The 18,344-nt window shown below is 35.5% G+C and overlaps 4 protein-coding genes across 5 annotated transcripts; 1 reads left to right on the top strand and 3 right to left on the bottom strand.

Annotated features, from left to right (window-relative positions):
- Positions 1-717: 717 nt before the first annotated feature.
- LOC7481618 (L-idonate 5-dehydrogenase) lies at positions 718-3,073 on the bottom strand. Its single transcript, XM_002318806.4, has 6 exons — positions 2,625-3,073; positions 2,415-2,482; positions 1,779-2,015; positions 1,387-1,677; positions 1,130-1,317; positions 718-1,052 (listed from the first exon to the last, which is right to left on the bottom strand). The coding sequence occupies exons 1-6, from the start codon at positions 2,758-2,760 to the stop codon at positions 860-862; spliced, it is 1,113 nt and encodes a 370-aa protein (XP_002318842.2). The 5' UTR covers positions 2,761-3,073; the 3' UTR covers positions 718-859.
- A 103-nt stretch (positions 3,074-3,176) lies between these two features.
- LOC7482148 (sorbitol dehydrogenase) lies at positions 3,177-6,499 on the top strand. Of its 2 annotated transcripts, XM_002318211.4 has the most exons (7): positions 3,177-3,325; positions 3,474-3,628; positions 3,818-3,885; positions 4,269-4,505; positions 5,002-5,292; positions 5,607-5,794; positions 6,030-6,499. In XM_002318211.4, the coding sequence occupies exons 2-7, from the start codon at positions 3,511-3,513 to the stop codon at positions 6,220-6,222; spliced, it is 1,095 nt and encodes a 364-aa protein (XP_002318247.1). In that variant the 5' UTR covers positions 3,177-3,325; positions 3,474-3,510; the 3' UTR covers positions 6,223-6,499. The 2 variants fall into 2 exon arrangements, with proteins under 2 accessions (XP_002318247.1, XP_024438335.1); XM_024582567.2 differs by lacking the exon at positions 3,177-3,325 and having other exon boundaries at positions 3,336-3,628.
- Positions 6,500-7,870: 1,371 nt separating this feature from the next.
- LOC7482113 (zinc finger CCCH domain-containing protein 48) lies at positions 7,871-11,892 on the bottom strand. The gene is made up of 9 exons (XM_002318807.4): positions 11,184-11,892; positions 10,993-11,088; positions 10,527-10,616; positions 10,304-10,405; positions 9,902-10,048; positions 9,628-9,747; positions 9,481-9,540; positions 8,423-8,520; positions 7,871-8,291 (listed from the first exon to the last, which is right to left on the bottom strand). Exons 1-9 carry the CDS (start codon positions 11,685-11,687, stop codon positions 8,150-8,152), a joined length of 1,359 nt encoding a protein of 452 aa, XP_002318843.1. The 5' UTR covers positions 11,688-11,892; the 3' UTR covers positions 7,871-8,149.
- A 4,269-nt stretch (positions 11,893-16,161) lies between these two features.
- Positions 16,162-18,116, bottom strand: LOC7482149 (uncharacterized). Its single transcript, XM_024582156.2, has 2 exons — positions 17,952-18,116; positions 16,162-16,853 (listed from the first exon to the last, which is right to left on the bottom strand). The coding sequence occupies exon 2, from the start codon at positions 16,811-16,813 to the stop codon at positions 16,346-16,348; it is 468 nt and encodes a 155-aa protein (XP_024437924.1). The 5' UTR covers positions 16,814-16,853; positions 17,952-18,116; the 3' UTR covers positions 16,162-16,345.
- Between the last annotated feature and the right edge of the window lie 228 nt (positions 18,117-18,344).

Here is an 18,344-nt window from a genome sequence, read left to right as displayed (position 1 = left end):
ATTGCAATTATACCTGTCTCCGTAAAGGTCTACCTCTATTTATCCGAATGGAGCTGGATATAAAGTTCGTTCTTCCTGCACGAGGTGGAGGTGAAAGAAGATAAAAATACCTGACTTTTTCGAATACGAAGGAGGATAACTCCTTCTCTAACATGATGGATCTCCGTACCCAAATATATATATATATATATAGACACGCACTAAAGGCGGAGAGGAGCGTCCTCTATCTCCATGGACCTCTATTGTCATCTCCTCTATAATGCATGCCATTAGCAAGTCCTCCTCATCATCAAAAGTACACCTGTTGCTGTCATTTTTGCTCTGAAGTATCCTCAGAGTCTCTGCTGTGCATCCATTGAATTGCTCATTTAAAAATACAAACCCAGTTATCTTCTCTTCAGATTGTGATTCAACAGGAGCTTGATTTTCGAAATTCGGTGAATGCTGTTGAAGCTGCTTCCTCATCAAATGGAGCAAGTCTTGCAGATACTGCTAACTCCAAGCAGGAGTTATCACCCCCTGCAGTCTTTAAGGAAGTGTCCTTCCCTAAAGTGCACATTCATGGCAGACTCGATTACAGTCTCTGATTAACTGCTGTCATCTAAGAGTGACTAATCTACAATTTTATGTGGCGACCCCCATGTTCTTCCTTTCCACACATGACCTTCTTGTGGCTCATCAGGAATAATCAATCAAGACAACCTAAAGAGGAAAAAAAGAGCAAATTTTCCAGTGCCTTATTTATTAGCTTACACATACTTAGATTAGCTTTCTGCAAATGGATAAAAAATCCAATAGAGAAAGCTTAGAATATGTGCTTCCTTACTGGCTATACAAATGGATACCTTAGCTATAATCCTTACAGGTTAAACATGACCTTAATGGCATTGCCACCACCAGCACTAGTCTCAAAGGCTTGTTCTACCTCCTCTTGTGAGAACCTAAATCTGTGAGTTATCAAAGGCTTAACATCAATCTTGCCGGTTTTCAAGAATTCAATACAGAGCGGCCATGTGTTCCTGTACCGGAATATGCCAATAACATCCACCTCCCTACAACAAAAACACCCTCCTATCATCAGGACATACAAATTTAATGTCTTGTTCCTTGGCAATAAGAGATTGCATACCTTGCAGCTGATGGGGTAAGAGGGACAGTCATCTCAGTCAGGGCCAAACCAATAAGGCAAACTTTACCACCTGATTGAGTGGCATTCAGGGCTGTAGTCATGGTTTTGTTGTATCCAACACAATCAAAGCTCACATCAATTCCTGAACCCATAGCATTTTGTATCTTTATTACCTCTTCATCGACATCCTGTAAAATCACTTGCGCATTAGACCATAACACAATTTCTCAAATTCCTGACTGTTCAGCATTTATAACCTGAATATTTGTTGAGACATGAATGATCTCATCTGCACCAAGATTCTTTGCAATGGATAAACGGCGATCATCAACGTCAACAATCACCACTCTAGGGGCGCCAAATGCACGAGAAGCAAGCAAAGTGATGAGGCCTATTGGTCCTGCTCCCATGATCAATACATTTGTCTCAGGACCAATTTGTGCACGGCGACAGGCATGGACACCAACACTGAGGGGCTCACACATAGCTCCTTCCTCCAGGCTCACATTGTCTGGTAGTTTGAAACAAAGATTCGCAGGATGCACTACCTGGTATCATAAAACAAAATTCATGTTTCTTATCACCAGTAGTGCCTCAAGACAACAATGACATGTGTTGCATAAAACTCCTTCCACAACAATTTGATCACCTTGTTAGCTAGAGAGCCATTGGTTGGTGGAGAACCAAAGAACTTCATCTCTGGACATAAATTGTAGCGACCTTCTTTGCAAAGATTGCATCTTCGGCAACTGATTCCAGGTTCCAATGCTACTCGATCACCAACAGCTAGAGACTTCACTTCACTCCCAACGTCTTCTATGATCCCAGCACATTCATGTCCTATAACCATTGGCTTCTTGACAACAAAGCTTGCACATCTCATTGTCTTGTGATCATGAAAACAGTATTCACGTATAACATTTAGGACATGATCAGTAGCTAACAAGAGCCAATACAGCAGGATTACATTGTTAAAAAGGCAAGAACTAAGGACAGACCTAATATCAGTCCCCCCAACTATATATAGTTTACCAATTGAGTCTCTCAACTACCAATTTTATCAATTACTGTTAAATCAATTAGAAAATGATCTGGCAGATCATAGGCACTGGTTTTGGAAACAGGATGTACTCTGCACTATTTTGTGTTTAAAGATATTGCTAGATTCCATGATTAAAAAGAAAAAAAGGAGGGACTCAATTGATAACATTAGTAGTCAGGGATTCTATCAAGAAATTATATATTGTTGGGGGTACTGATATGAGGTTTAAGACTGGATTTTCACCTTGAAGTGATGAACATCACTTCCACATATACCAAGTGCTTTGATCCTTACTTTAACATCAAGAGGACCTATAAAATTTCATCATTAGATATATTAAACATTCAGTTTCTTTAACAATTTCTAATAGAATATTGAAATTAAGTTAAATGAGAAGCAATTATAATGTTTTTGACTCAGAATTTTGTGATCTAAAAGGAGACTAGACCTTACCAAGAGGAGGAAGATGGTAAGGCTGAATCTTTAGGGTTTTGATCCCAAGAAGCCAAGCAGCCTTGTTCTCTACTTCTTCTTCTTCTTCTTGTTTGCATGCCATAACATCAGCAGCAGCACCACCACCATGTGCCATCTCTCACTTTCTTTCTGTTCTTCACTGTTTTTTATCAAATGGTATTCTTAATTGTATCCTCTTCCTTGAGAAGAAGATCGAAAATTGCATCCTTTTGTATAGAAGAGAATCTTATCTAATCCAAAAACCTCCACTTTCATTTTGTACTAGTAAGCTAGTGTTGCTTCCTACCAGCCCTGTATTGTTCATTGTCTTTTACTGAAAAGTCCATTCTTTATTTGACTGAGAAATGCTAATGACCTACCAGTCCTTCTCTGCTCCATTGGCTTTGGCTTTTACTGAAAGTGATCGATCTTTAACTTTTGTTTGTAACCTGTAACTTCATGTCCTTATACTGTGGCAATGGCACCAAAGTCTCAAGTGGCAAATGAAAGAAAGCAAACTTGATGTTGAAAATGCATTAGGTTCCTTGCATAGTTAAATAGAATAAAGACATATATATATAAAAAAAATCAGGATAAAATCAATAGCCGAGAGTAATGGAATGGATATGGACAATGAGATATGGATGCCAAAGGTGATAGGAAAATAAATAAGCAGAATATGACCGACAGAATCAATTAAGGTGCTTGTTGTCCAACCCTTATCTCTCCTAGTCATCATATCTTTTCTTTTCTTTTTTTTCCTTTCCTTATATTTACATCTTTCATGGCCTTGTGAATACAGAATCCTAGTGCTTGTTGATCTCACACTCTAAAGCTTTTGACTTACAGTCTGTTTGTGTCGGCGTTCAAAGAGGATATAGCAAACATGGGCAAAGGAGGGATGTCACATGGGGAAACCAAAGATGGAGAAGAGGAGAACATGGCCGCTTGGCTTCTTGGTGTCAATACTCTCAAGATTCAGCCTTTCAAGCTCCCTTGTCTTGGTACTTATCCAATCTCTCTCTTTCTGCATCATCTTGCAGTACCAAGTATTAACCAATATTCTTGTTCATGATGTTGCCTGAATATGATATTGTTTATTGACAAATCTATATATATAAATTTCTATTGAGTGCCCTTTGCTTAATTTGATTTACTGTGTGATTGGTCTGTTTGTTTTATGTCATTTTTAGGACCCCATGATGTTAGAGTAAGAATGAAAGCTGTTGGTATTTGTGGAAGTGATGTTCACTATCTTAAGGTATGGCTCAACTTCTCATCAATTGCCTATGCTATCCATGCCATTGATTATTGTGATTTGTGTTCTGTATATTATCTACTCATTGGCTAATTCAGTCGACTCTTGATGGGTAGCTGGGATTCTGTAAAAAATGAACCAAAAATCAGTATTTGAGGCATTCATGCATATAGTCGAATTCGTAAAGTCTAGGTTCTGTATTCAAGTAATAATCACGGTGCACATTAATAAGTTAGTTCGTTGTTTCCGTGCAAGCAGATGGGGAATTAGTGAGTTTAATTCGAGGTGAAAATGAAGTAAAATGAAAATTGTTTATACCAACTACTGGGGTTTCTCTCTTTTGATGTTGGTGTCTGACAAGTATATTTTTCGGTCATTCTTTTCAGACCATGAAGTGTGCACATTTTGTAGTGAAAGAGCCGATGGTCATTGGGCATGAGTGTGCTGGGATCATAGAGGAGGTTGGAAGTGAGATTAAGAGTCTTGTGCCTGGAGACCGTGTGGCATTGGAACCTGGGATTAGTTGCTGGCGATGCTACCTTTGCAAAGAAGGTCGATACAATCTATGCCCTGATATGAAGTTCTTTGCAACTCCACCGGTTCACGGGTCTCTTGCCAATCAGGTAACAAATATGCTGCATTTCACACTGTAAGTCTGTGTGATCCTATGATAAGAACTACTGTAGTGTAATCATGCATAATTTTTATGGCCTTGCTTGCACAAGGGATCTTTTTATGCTTAAAGCATCTATGTACTTGGCCGGTTTTAATTTTCTAGTTAGAGTAGTTCTATGAACATATAATGGAAATATATACCATCATGTTATCAGCTGGACATCCATGTCTGGAGGTTGATGTAACATTCAGGTAGTTTAATTTGTACCGTTTTGAACATTGAATAATTCATAAGTCTCGTATCATCGAGCCTTTTGGAAAGTTTTTGTAACCCGTCATTTCCATAGTAATGCTTCAATGATAGGTTTGAACGACTTCTGTTGCCAATGGTTGAGTCTCTGGAATTGCATATTTTTGACATTGTTTGAAGAAATGAATGAGTTGCAGATGGATTTACCGAGGAAATAGGTATAGCATTGACGATTCTTTCATTCTTGTCAACAGGTGGTGCATCCTGCAGACCTATGTTTTAAACTGCCAGATAATGTCAGCTTGGAGGAAGGGGCAATGTGTGAGCCTTTAAGTGTTGGAGTTCATGCTTGCCGTCGAGCTAATATTGGTCCAGAAACAAATGTGCTGGTCATGGGAGCTGGACCCATAGGACTTGTTACACTGCTAGCAGCTCGTGCTTTTGGAGCACCCAGAATTGTCATTGTGGATGTGGACGACTACCGTTTATCTGTCGCCAAGGATCTTGGTGCTGATGAAATTGTTAAAGTTTCAACAAATCTTCAGGTTTCTTATACATATATTTCAATTTTTTCTCATTACACAGTAGAATCTTAACCCCATTCACATATTTTATGAATTATGACAAGTTTGTCTCTTGTTAGCATAGAAAGAACTATAGAATAACCCAACAGCCTAAAATCTTCATGAATCGGTTCAGATGGTAAATGGATTGGTAATTCGATAACAGATGTATCCAACCTGGGGTTGTTTCTGCTTTAAAGCCAACCTGAAACAACCCAAATCAAAGTTTTACCCTTTTTATTTCCATTTTAGTCTCGAACTACCAAAAACATTCTCTTCTGATCAAACTTTTACAGGATGTAGATCAAGAAGTGGTATTGATACATCAAGCTATGGGGACTGGAGTGGATGTCACTTTTGATTGTGCAGGCTTTAACAAAACCATGTCAACAGCCCTGAGTGCCACTAGGCCAGGAGGAAAAGTTTGCCTTATAGGGATGGGTCACAATGAGATGACCGTCCCTCTAACTCCAGCTGCTGCAAGGTAATTGATAGTAGTTCTTTTTCTTCTAGTCTTTCGGTTAAGGTTATGGTCATGGAGTGGAATTGTTATACGGTGGATAAATGAAAGCTCTTGGTGCAAAAAATGAAAGCAAGATAAGAATATCTCACTAAGAATTTACAAATGAACTATGAGTGTCAATACTATAGGGGTGCCTCATATATCAGTGTTTACATTTATTGAGAATTTCATGTGCTTTTGCTCTTTGCTATTTCAGGGAGGTTGATGTCATCGGTGTCTTCCGCTACAAGAACACATGGCCACTATGCATTGAGTTTTTGAGTAGTGGTAAAATCGACGTAAAACCCCTGATAACTCACAGGTTTGGATTCTCCCAGAAGGAGGTTGAGGAAGCTTTTGAGACCAGTGCTAGCGGCAGTACTGCCATCAAGGTCATGTTTAACCTGTAAAATCAGCTGAGAACTTATCCTTTGAGAATACTAAAAAAAAAATATAAAGAAGGAAGAGAGCGATGGGAGAATATGCAAAAAGAATCTTGTAAGGGGCTTATATAATAAGCAAACTTGTTCTTCTAAATAATGATGTGATGCCATCAGTACATTTGTTCTTATTTCGTGTAATGTCTGTATGGTACTTTTATAAGGTTTTACATGCAGCTGTAAATTATGAGAATTTCTCTGACGAGAGAAGAGAGACAATTGAAATTGTCGATGATGTTTTTCCCTAGGGCGACTACTCTCTGCATTTCCAATCTTTTCGCTTGCTGTTTCATTTGATTTGTTTCTGGAGGAATGTCCTGTATAGCAGCAAATTTCTCCTTTTCCTTCCTTATCTTTTAGCTGTGGTGTAACTGCTACGGAAACAAGAACCATGGCATGAGTTGCACAACTGTGGCGGTGCACGGCTAAGTACTCCAGGCTGTTGTATTCGAGTACTAGTACAAAAGTACAAAAGTACAAAACTAATTATATTTGAAGAAAAATCTTAGCCGTGCCCACCAGGGTAAGCATCCCTGTCACCTTTCAGCAATTTGTGTTTGGTGATCATCATAAGATCAAGATATTTTACTTAAAGATAGCTTCTTGGTTGATGTTTCAAAGCAAAACAGAAGCTTCCAATATTAATAGTAAAAAATAAAAAAGGCGATCAGAATTGCAAGTTGGGATTCTGAATGATCGTTTTTGGCTTGATTTGAGGAATACAGAATGGGTACAGCAATGCCAAGACCAGTAACAGCAGTCGTGAATCATTGAAGCAACTATGAAGCAGCATCTGTACATATTGAAATATTGATGAGGATGCTGCTTCATTTTTAACAACAATGCATGCTCTCTAGAACTTATAAAAAGAAACTGCGGCAGGAAAACTTCATTGCGTTCTAAATTCTGATGTGTTATTTTTAATAACGTGCAAATGACCGGTCTTAGAGTCAAAAAAATTTCTCCTGTCACCGATTGTTTGAGTCTGATCAGCTTGGTAAGACTTTCTTGCCCGATAGAGGATTCCTCTCCATTTATTTAGTCAATAATTATTTCTTTTCGCAGATCAGTCCTGGATCGCCACAAAACCCCAGATAACTCACTGGTTTGGATTCTCCCATAAGGAAGTCGAAGCCCCCTTGAAACCAGTGTTCACAGTGGTTTAATCTGTCCAGATTTGTTACAGGCTGAGAAAACTGTTTGAACGCTACGGAAACAGAGAACAAGTAATTCATTGAAAGTTCATCAATGAGTGCTCCTGCCCTTAATTTTCCACTTCAATTTACAATCCACCCCGCTACAAAGAAGCAAGAAAAATTACACAAGGGACTCGCATGCTCCTGTCAGCTTTCATCACATCTCATACATAGGAATCACCTTTTGAATACTATTATGCTTGCTAATTAGCTCCACCAAATACCAACCTTTGACCATAACTGCCCAACCAAACCTCACACTATGAAAAATAACACCCAGAGTTAAAATAAACCACCAGGTAAAGATATAGAAACATGTACAGTATCTGTGAGTGAGTGCAGAGAGGGCTGCAACTGAAAATTTGATCATCAGTAACTCCTTTTCTACATTCCTGAAGACATCGTAGAGAAAGTGCACAAGGTAAGGAACTCTTTCCAAATTATTTTGGAACTCAATTGACATACAATGATCGAAACGCAGCAAATGCTATGAACTACAGTATGACTTGGATATCAGCAACGTGTTTCTTCTTTCTATAACTATGGCACTCTATAACAGAAGGAACCCAAAACTAGCAATCTCTTCTTAATTTATTCCTCCCGCAAACTTACATCACATGAGAACCCAGTAAAAGAAAAGGTTAAAATTAAATTATAGAGAAGGAAAAATGCATGATGACACATAAAAATAGAAGTGGCCATCAAGTTGTGGTAGTTGGTACAGCGACAGAATTCCACACTCTCACTTGACCAGTGCCATCGCCAGTGAAAAATAGGCCCCCAGGACCAGTTTGAATGGCACGGATCTCTTGTTTGGCAAACATTTTGCCCTTTTCCGAGAACCTGAACATGGTAAAAAGCATTAAAATTAAGAACCGCAAGTCTGAACAAAAGCAATATGCAAAGGAACAAAATATAAGTCGACACACAAAACTAGGATTAACAAAAAGAAAAAGTAATTGCCGAAAACTCACGATGGTAAATCATAGAGGTGGACTGAATTGTCATTACTGGAGCATAGCAAGACTGGCTTGCCTTCCGGATCATGCATCCCACAAAGGGTAAGCAGGCCCTGCAGAAGGTAGGTAGTTAAGTCAATGAACTATCCTCTTTTCCAACAACATGATTTGAAAAGAACTGAATCACTTTTAGAAGGATAAAAAAGATCTTTTCATGGCTTCACCATCTTATCATGAACATAAAGGTTTTGATGTTTCTGTAATCAGCATCCATCCCTCAGAACCCAAGAGTAATGTGCTTATATAATTCATAAATACTATCAATGTGACAATTTATTAATACTCTAATAAATCTAGGCCATTATTGAACCTTCCTTGTGAGACCTCACGAAGCTACACTATACAAACAAACAACCAACGGTTCTGGCACAGAACTTTATTGAGATCTAAGCGATACAGAGTCTTACAGACAACAAAAGCAGCAAGATTGATGACCTCTTATGAACAATGGTATTTCTGTAATTTTCAGATTTGCTGGAAAATGTGATAAAAAGGTTAATTTCTATTTAGTATTCTACCGGTCCTAAAGTAAGGGTCTTTCTATTCTAAATAGATTTCTTCTATAGATTAATAAGCCCTTGTTGGACTACGAGTACTAGTATCTCTATATAAATGTTATGTAGTATTTGATATTTTAAAGACGGTTGATGAACAAAATTCCAACAATTTGCTGTCGATTGTGTGACTCAATCTCCCTTGTGTGACTCAATCTCCCTTAGGTATGACTCCTAAGAACCGAAACTTAGGTTTTTCTATCCTCTAGGTGTGGCTCCAAGAATCCTATCCCACCCACATACTTTCTCAAATTCCAGCAGAAATCCACAAAAACACAGCCCTAAAGAAGCCTCTAAAAGTCAGATTCAGAGCAGCGCCCCTACATTGTTCATACTTTCCCCTACGCTGTCCTGCATCACTAAGTAGACCAAAATGGAATGACCATTTAAAGCCACAAAAACATGAAACCACATACTGAAATTCAATGAAAAATAAACAAATGGAACTGCATAACCTACATGTTCTTCGTTGTGAGTGAATGTTACTTCTAAGTTTCCACTTTCTGTAGCAGCCCACACCTGAAACAAAAAAAATTGTGAGAACAACTAAATAACCTTATCCCAGTAAAAGGGGAAAGGAGAAGCATAATATTAATATAAGCAAACCTTTATTGTTTGGTCCAACGAGCATGATAGAAGAAACTGTTCCCAGCATAGTAGCGACATGACCACTGAAGTATGATCTGTCAGCGTCTGTATACATTGCAAAGTTTCAAGGCTCCAGACCTAAGAAAAAGTGCATGATGAAGTAATTGTTAAAAGAAAAGGCAGAAGAAAAGTACATGGGAGAATCAAACCTACTATACTAAGTTCTAACAACCACTGGAGGTCCTGCATTAAAACAAAAGATAAAATTCCACATGGCACTAAACCAACTTACTTTTATAGAATGGTCCATAGAGCCAGAGTAGAGTCTATTAGCTCCGACAACTAATGAAACAACGGCCATTTTGTGATCCTTTAGTGATACAGCTGGTTCAAAGTTGTAGGTAGCTGCATTGAATTTCCATACCAATATTGACCCATCCTACACCAAAGAAAATTCAGTGGTCAAAGTTATTTCTCAATTCAATTCCAAACAATCTAGCATGCACAAACACCCACCCATACAATGTTAGTCTAGGCATAACTATGTGAGAGTATGTATAATGCAAACAAAATCCCTAATAGGATGAACAAGATACTTTCCAACATTAAAAATAATGGTGGACAGTATATGGTGAGAACATGAGAACCAATAGAACTTTAAGGATAATCCATGCCCAAGAAAGAAAAAGATTACCTGCGTACCAGCAAATAACAAATCATTGCCCACAACCAGAGCATACACTTGTCCAATAGGCCCATTAAGACTTAGGTCAGCGTTAGTTTGTGTATTCCACGCCTGCAAAAGAATTGTGTTAGAGCCATTCCCATGGAGGTAACTTTGTTCTGAACATTGTTATAAATTCGGTTTAGAGTCATATAAAATGGAAGTCAAGAACAATAAGAGAGGCTTGCCTAACCTTGACAACATTTGGAAGGCCAACAAAAATCCAAGGACCTTCACTAATCATGCAACCAACCTCACCACCAAGATTAACCACACCCGTACACTGCCAAAACAACAGAGGCAAACAACATTCATATAGCAAGTTTGTCACTAAACATTTAGATGAGCCAAAAAAAAACAGTAGATAAAAGTAATATTTTCCATTAAAAAAAATAATTTTTTATATACTATAATAAAGAAAATGGTGGAACTTGAAGCAACTCCCCGCTGGTATCTTGCTTTTGAATATCTCAATATAATCATAGTCTTAGCTTTAACAGAAATTGGATAATTGATCCAATACAAATATTAGAAACATCAATTTGAAACACCAGTGCTCCAATCAAAAGCACATCATTAAAATTCAATTACAATCATAACCTTCATGTCTACTAAAAAAATTAACCAAATTCAAACTGAAAAACAAGTAAAACTCCAACCTGTCCAGACTGGCAATCCCAAACTCTAACAGTCTCATCTTTACTCCCTGTATACAGCTTATCAGACCCAGATGGTAATGCAATCCCACTAATCACCTGCTCACATCAAAAAGCACAAAATCAATCACCAAATCCAAAACCCACAAAAACAGATTACAAAAAATCCTACAAAATCACAAAAAAAACTCAACCTTTTGATGCCCTTCAAGTTGAGTCACCAAAGAAAACCCATCACCTAAACTCCAAGAATGCAAATACCTACACTTATCACCAAAACTACAATTCCCTTGTACCCAAAAATTACACACTTTCTCCACACTTACCCTTTTCACCCCTCTAACATCACCTTTATTTCCAAATCGCCCCCAACTATTACTATAATTACTATTACCACCCCTCCTCCCTGAAAACGAGGACGAATCATTTCCCGCAAACCCTCTCTTCGCTCCTCCTCCTCCTCCTCCTCCCCCGTTCACAGACGCATGCGGCGGCGGTGCTGGAAGTTCACGGTGGAGAAATGGACATGGGAATCTATTGCACTTTCCAGCTCTCCAGTGGTAACAGACCTTCTGATTCTGCTGATGCTGATGGTTATGCTGATTTGACGTGTCGTTCACTGATTTCCCGCCTCCTAATCTGTGAAAAACTCGCTTGTTTGTGTTGGTGGTGTTGCCTCCGTTATAGTCCAAATCCATTGATTCAAGATTGGATTTTTCGAATCGAATTCTTCGAATTGAACCTGATCATGAAAAACCTAACTCAATTGTTCGAATTCGTAGGGAATTTAGGGTTTAATTAGAAACCCTAATTCTGGAGTTCTTGTGAGAGATTTTGATTTGGGGATTCTTTTTTTTTTATTTTGAAGATAGGAGGAAGCGTGAAGTTCACGATGATCTGGAATTTACCGTGTTATCCTTTTAATGAGGGTATTTATCGTGACGGATCTGCTTCCTGTTGTGTTGGGAAATTGACACGTGGTTGATGACGTATGGTGTGGTGTCATAGAGTGGTAGGAATGAGACTGATAGAATACATTGCAACACATGACAGAAAATCCGATTTGAAAAGGATTTAATTTTGATTTAGGAATACCCATTTTAGAATATCCCAATCTTTGAAGAAAAATTATGGTATTACGGAGCACAACAGAGATAAATATAAACGGGTGAGAAATAAAAATATAAATAGAAAATAAATATTTTTTATAACATTTTTACAATTTTAAAATAAATTTATATATTTTTAAAATAAAAAATAATATTGTGTATTGATCTAACTAAATTTAAATAGGTATGTAATTGATTCATAATTCAATTAACTTAATTAAACTCAATTCAATTCAAGCTTGATTGAATTAAAATTAAAAAATCAAAAATAATAAAATAATATCATTTTAAATAACAATTATAAACCCAAGTTAACAATACGCTTCAATAACTATAATTAAATAACTCAGACTATTTTTTAAATAAAATCCCAATCCAAGTACTAGAACTATGATTAAAGATGGATATGAAGATTCATTTGTTGAATGTGGAGGAAACCATGTAACTGTACATAACATGGTAAATACTAGTTCATTGGCCGGCTACATTTTAGGCTATCTCAATTTTTTTTAAATATAAAAAATACATTTAAAGCGTCCGGAAATTTTTAGTAATTTTATTAAACTTGAATAAGTAGATAATTCTTGAAAAAAATTTGACCCGACTCCTTGCATGTTGTCAGTTTCTAATTAAACTATATTAAAACTAACTTCATGTGAATTAATTGATTTCATAAATTTAAAGACAATCTGAATAACTAATAAAAACATGGTTTAACTTATAAAAAAATTAAGATGAAATTTTTTTTTAAGTATTGAGATGATAATATATTGAATGACCCCGATCACCTTGTAACTTGGTCCATGCACTCAAATGGATTTAATAATTTTATTTTTTTAAAACAACTTTTACTTAAGTATATAATAAAAAAAAAAATGCTCATAATTTTTATCATAAACCATGAAATAGATATTTGTCGAGACCGTGATTGTAAAAACTCGGTTATAATCTAACCCAACCAAAAATAAAAAGAGGATATCTTTATTTTTAATCCGGGGATCAAAATGGGTTGGGATGAAAAAAAAAAAACTAGATAAATGTATGAAAGAGATGAAATTGAACAAAAAATAAATGGTAAGGCATTAATTAATTGAGAAGGAAAGGATACGGGACAAATTAGGAAAAAAACTAAACTAAATGGGATAAATGTGCAAAATTAGAAAATTAGGCTATATAAATGCCTAATTTTCTTCTCTTTGCAGCCGATTTTGAAGCTAAGAGAGGGTTTCAAATTCTTTCTAAATTCACTCCAAAAAAAGAGAAATTAAGTGTAATCAGGGAAGTTGAGATATGTTTAGGGATCAAAAGGGGGTGATTAAGGAATTATAGAGTTATTTTGAAGAGAATATAGTGTGTTTGGTATTGTGGTTGCTGTTGTGGTTGTGATTTTAAAAAAGTTGTTTTATAAAAAGTACTTTTAATTGAGGTTGGTTTGGAAAAATATATGTTTGGTTAAAACTGTGGTTGAAATTGAAGTTGGACAAAAAATAGTTTAATGTGTTTGGTTAAAAAAATGCTTTTCAAATTGAGGTTATAAAATAATTAAAAAATATTTTTAATTTAAGTACTGTAGATTTAACTACTATTATTACATCATGAAATAAATAATATTGATATCAAATTTTTTTTATTATTTCATTAAACTATATGCAATGTCATCACATACGAAATTTATTCAACAATGACTATATTTTTCATGGTGTCTTAAGCACACAACAACAAAAACTGAATTTTTTGTTACGTCATCAAGCGACATCCTTCTAATTTTTTTGAATAAAACACAATTAAAATAAAAATAAAAACTGAATTTTTTTTAACTGGGTCGGACCCGGCAAGAACATAATTGGAATTACGATCAAATTCCACAAATGCTACGTCATCATGCGATATCCTTCTAATTTATGTAGTGTTATTAAATAATATTAAATACTAGTTTTTCGAGTAAAACTCAATTTTTTTTAAAAAAAAATTATAATTTCATTACGTACAAAATTCATTCGACAAGAACTATAGTTTTCATGATTTTTTGAGCGTGCAATAAAATTAGGTAAAATATTATCAGGAATAAAATTGAGATTACAGTACGAGTAAATTTAAGTAACCTTAAACTAATTTTTTAAAAAAACAAAAAAAAAATTATTGTTCACGTTCACGTGAATAGTTCGAGTGAAATCAATTAACTGTACTAGTTTTTCAACAAAAAAAAAAAACTGTTCACTTTAGTGAACAGTGCGACAGTGGAGCCATGCTCCACTGTTCATTGGAAAATCACCACGAGAAGCAGCAAAATGCTGCTTCTCCAAACTTGTGGCACGACAACGAAAATTGATGGGTCCTACCAAGAAAAATCACTTTTTTTTTCTGTTACCAAACACTGATATATGTGGCTGCGGGTCAACCTCACCCGCAGCCACATTACCAAACAGCGTCTAAAAAATTAAAAGCTAGGGTTTAGGGAGAAAGAGAAGAGAACTTGGGGCTTTCTTGCTTTCCTTCCTTGAAACATTCTTCCATTGAAATAATGGACATATTCTATATAATTAAGTGTTTTAATTTAATGTTTTGGTGAAGAAATGCAATTATTTATATTATGTAAAATTAGGGATTTGTTTTGTGGATTATGTAATGATGAAATTTATGGCTTGTTGATGATTATAAGCATGTGTTAAGATTAGGTAATTGGTTATTTTTTTTAAAAAAAAAAAAACAAACCCCCTCCTTTTAGTGCTCACTTTTGGCCAAGAGGAAGAAATGGGAAAGAAATTGAAGAAATTATACAACTGATTAAAATTATGCTAAATAGCATGTGTATAAATGTAAATGGAGAGAAAGAATAAGAAATTTCAAAAAAATAAAAAAAGAGATCCTTCCATACCCTCTCCATTGGTTTCAGCCAAGATTACCAAAAAAAGGAGGGTTGAGTTTTGGCCTTGACAATGTGGGAAACATATTTATTTAGGATTAATTGAGGTGTTCTGAGATAAAAATAAATAATAATAATAATAATAATAATCAAGAAAAGAAATTGTATCCCTTACAAATGAGGAATTCGGTTAAGCATGTGGTAGAACATTAAGTAGGTCGGATTAAGAAAATACATGAATCGTATTGAGTTATGTTAATTTTAAATTAAAAATTTTATACGAAAAATAAAATTGATTTTTATGGTGAACGAGCGATTAGTGATTCATTAATCTTAGTAATACAGGTGAGGTTGCGGAGTTAAACCAACAACAAAGGCAGTAAAGCAAATTTTCTACATTGTAGCAAAAAAATATAAAATACCAAAAAAAAACACCCTAGACCTAGTTAAATGTTTTTTTTTTTTATTACAAGGGCAGTAAAGCGAATTCTCTACAAAATAATAATGAAAAGACTTAGATTTCTCTGAACAATCCTAAAATGACAAATGAATTAGGAAAACAAATTTAAATTGCTTGATTAATTTTTAAAAGTCTTTTATCGATCCTTATTATTAAATTGTAAAATAATAATGAATTAGGAAAACAAATTTAAATTTAAATCGCTCATTATTATTAAATTGTAAAATAATAATGAGCGAATTATCTTTTAAAAGTCTCTCTATTAATTTTTATCGATCCTTCCATCAATTGTTCTTACCAATACAATTAAATGACATATGATATTATGGAAAACAAATGCTTTTTTAAACAGATGTACCTATTTAAATTCGCTCAACTCTTATCTAGTTCATTAACTAATTTAAATTGCTTGATTAATTTTGACCAAGTTTAAGGTTTGATATGCATGGATTTAATTGAAAAATAATCAAGGATTAAATTATATTTACTGTAAAATATGAGGCAAAAATATTCATGCTTTAAGACGAGTTTAAAATGATATATATAATCCTCTCGAGTCTAAAAAAATATTGAATGAATCAAGTTCACAACTTGTAAAATATCAAAAATTAGGTTAGATATAATTATGAATCCAAATCCGAGCCAACTATATCCATCAACACTCCTAATCATACACATATGATATTAAGACAGAATTAGTAGAGGGACCTTTAAAATACAAAAGAAAGAATGCAGGGACGTAAAGAAAGAATGCAGGGACGTACCACGTATTTACGAAACAAAAAAGTGGGTGTCTGCGTTCTGAAAAGTAAACAATAAATCAAGCTTAAAAGCATAATTAACAACTATTGTAACTCAAAGTAAGCTTTACAGAACCAAAATGTCTCCAAAAGACGAGTGACTCAAATGGTTTCGTCAGCATAATTAACTAGCAAGCTTGAAAGCATCAATGAAGAGGCCATAAGTGAATCCCATCTTGAAATTGTTGAGAAGAGCAATGGGGAAGGTTACCTTCGGCCGGCTGTAATAAAACCTGGTCACATACTCCGTTAATAAAACACATACCACAGCAGCGATCACATCATTTACTCCTAATGCTCCAAATGACAGAGAAATTGTTTGTGCCACATAAAAGCCACCTAACAAGGAAATTCCCCCAAAGAGAGCCCTCCTTGATGGCCTACGAAAATAGTTCCTCGAGAGCTCGGGAATGGTTCTGATGATATCAATTAGCCTTCGAGGCCCTTCATTCTCTTGCACAGCTCGGATCCTGAGGCGGCCGGTTGAGGATCTGAAAACAGAAGTTCCATATTTTACACTGGAAACTCTTCTCTGAGGAGCAAACCCCAATTTGAGGGGGCACGTAGTGATCAAACTCACAGACTGTGCCATTATATAGTATGCTGTTGAATTGTCAATCAGAATACATATCCTGGAAAGTAAAATGCAGAAACAGTTTGCCAGTGAGGCCTTGAAATGTATGAGATCTTTCCAGCAAAGGAAAACAAACAAACACATGCAAAAATAGAGAGGTGCAGTCATTCCTTACCCTCTTTGTTGAGGAAAAAAGTGGGAACATAAAAACTTTTAAGGCCTTTCTAGGGGAAAAAATGTCTTGTTGGATCAAAACTAGGGAAAAATAGAAAACAGGATTCGGGTCCTTATGATGTCATATCCACTAAATGGACTAAGTAAGAATTGACTTACTATCAAGATTGAATTGAAAGTCTTAAGTAGTGATGATTCTAATCTTAAAGTCGTCCATGCTGCAGAATACAAAAGCTTGAAGATGGGTTTGAAGGAGGTGGTTTCAAGTATGTGATGTGATCATGAATGATTATTTTGCTTTAAGTTACGGATTTTCAAGAGATTCCTCATTCTCTGTTAATCTCTTTGAAAATATGGGGCTTTGTTCATGCTGAGAATGTCACCAGAGAACATAAAACGTCTTGGTGGATTTACTTTTCAAAACCAATTATGTCCAAACGTTAAATAGTCTTATAATCAATATTGATGGCATTTGTCTTGTAGAAGAGTGGTTCTGTCACTAAGACCTAGACACTGTGCTCCTATAGCATTGCCATCAAATCCTGCTCCAATTTGATAGCAAAATTCTAAGCACCATATCCCAATAAAACTCTAAACCACAGATCTAATTTTAGTTTAAATGGAATCTGGCGCATAAACACAAAAGAAATCACAAAAAAAAACACAAACAATAAGCAATTAAAGCATCTATAAGGCAATTACTAAACTAATCCCAATCATTCTATTCAGTAGCTGAGACTTAAAGGAAAAATTGCTGAATCAAAATTTCTTTTCTCCTTCCACCGTTTTCTCAAAAACCAAACACAGAAGAAGATTTTAAAGACAGCATAACAAAAAAGAATCAAACTAAAAAAGGGAAAGAACCCATGTAGTAGAATCTTTGCTTAAGCATAAAAACCAGAACTTGAGGAATAAGAGGTACCAAACTTGAGAAAAGAATCAAACTTTACGATAAAGAGAGAGAATACAGAAATGGGTTTACCTAAAAATCCAAGACCAGAGGCTTTACAAGCTCCATTACTGCGTTTCTCTATTCACCAGTGGTACCAAATTGGCTGACGAGTGTGGGAGAGACTTGAGTAGCCAAAATGGTAAATCTCACATCAATCCCGTAAATCTAAGATAATTATGACTTTAGTCCTCGTACAAACGATTTCTGAATTAGATCCTAACATGTGATGCATGTCAATGGCTTTTGAGCTCCTAAGTAATAGGGATAATAATTTGAAATGAAACCCAACCCCGATCAATGAATTACTAAATTAATTCACTAAATTAGACTGAATTTAATAAATATACTGCAAATTTCTATCTTTATCAAGATAAATGGAGTTAGATCTTTGTAGAGACCATATCGATGAATCAACAAGGGCAA

Source organism: Populus trichocarpa, chromosome 12 (assembly GCF_000002775.5).
Source record: "Populus trichocarpa isolate Nisqually-1 chromosome 12, P.trichocarpa_v4.1, whole genome shotgun sequence".
In the NCBI taxonomy this organism is placed as follows: domain Eukaryota; kingdom Viridiplantae; phylum Streptophyta; class Magnoliopsida; order Malpighiales; family Salicaceae; genus Populus; species Populus trichocarpa.
Note: the sequence above shows the minus strand (reverse complement) of the source record. Positions and strands in the feature narration are given on the sequence as shown.

What these genes read in the sequence shown, in the direction of transcription:
- LOC7481618 (XM_002318806.4), bottom strand. Translation starts at nt 2,760, where the DNA reads ATGGCACATGGTGGTGGTGCTGCTGCTGATGTTATGGCATGCAAACAA. An exon ending in TTACCATCTTCCTCCTCTTG is followed by an intron (nt 2,483 to 2,624) that starts GTAAGGTCTAGT and finishes GAAATTTTATAG; the next exon opens with GTCCTCTTGATGTTAAAGTA. An exon ending in ATGGCTCTCTAGCTAACAAG is followed by an intron (nt 1,678 to 1,778) that starts GTGATCAAATTG and finishes TTATGATACCAG; the next exon opens with GTAGTGCATCCTGCGAATCT.
- LOC7482149 (XM_024582156.2), bottom strand. Translation starts at nt 16,813, where the DNA reads ATGGCACAGTCTGTGAGTTTGATCACTACGTGCCCCCTCAAATTGGGG.
- LOC7482113 (XM_002318807.4), bottom strand. Translation starts at nt 11,687, where the DNA reads ATGGATTTGGACTATAACGGAGGCAACACCACCAACACAAACAAGCGA. An exon ending in GGGATTGCCAGTCTGGACAG is followed by an intron (nt 10,617 to 10,992) that starts GTTGGAGTTTTA and finishes TTGTTTTGGCAG; the next exon opens with TGTACGGGTGTGGTTAATCT. An exon ending in TGTTATTTGCTGGTACGCAG is followed by an intron (nt 10,049 to 10,303) that starts GTAATCTTTTTC and finishes TCTTTGGTGTAG; the next exon opens with GATGGGTCAATATTGGTATG.
- LOC7482148 (XM_002318211.4), top strand. Translation starts at nt 3,511, where the DNA reads ATGGGCAAAGGAGGGATGTCACATGGGGAAACCAAAGATGGAGAAGAG. An exon ending in AAGTTTCAACAAATCTTCAG is followed by an intron (nt 5,293 to 5,606) that starts GTTTCTTATACA and finishes AAACTTTTACAG; the next exon opens with GATGTAGATCAAGAAGTGGT. An exon ending in CTAACTCCAGCTGCTGCAAG is followed by an intron (nt 5,795 to 6,029) that starts GTAATTGATAGT and finishes TTGCTATTTCAG; the next exon opens with GGAGGTTGATGTCATCGGTG.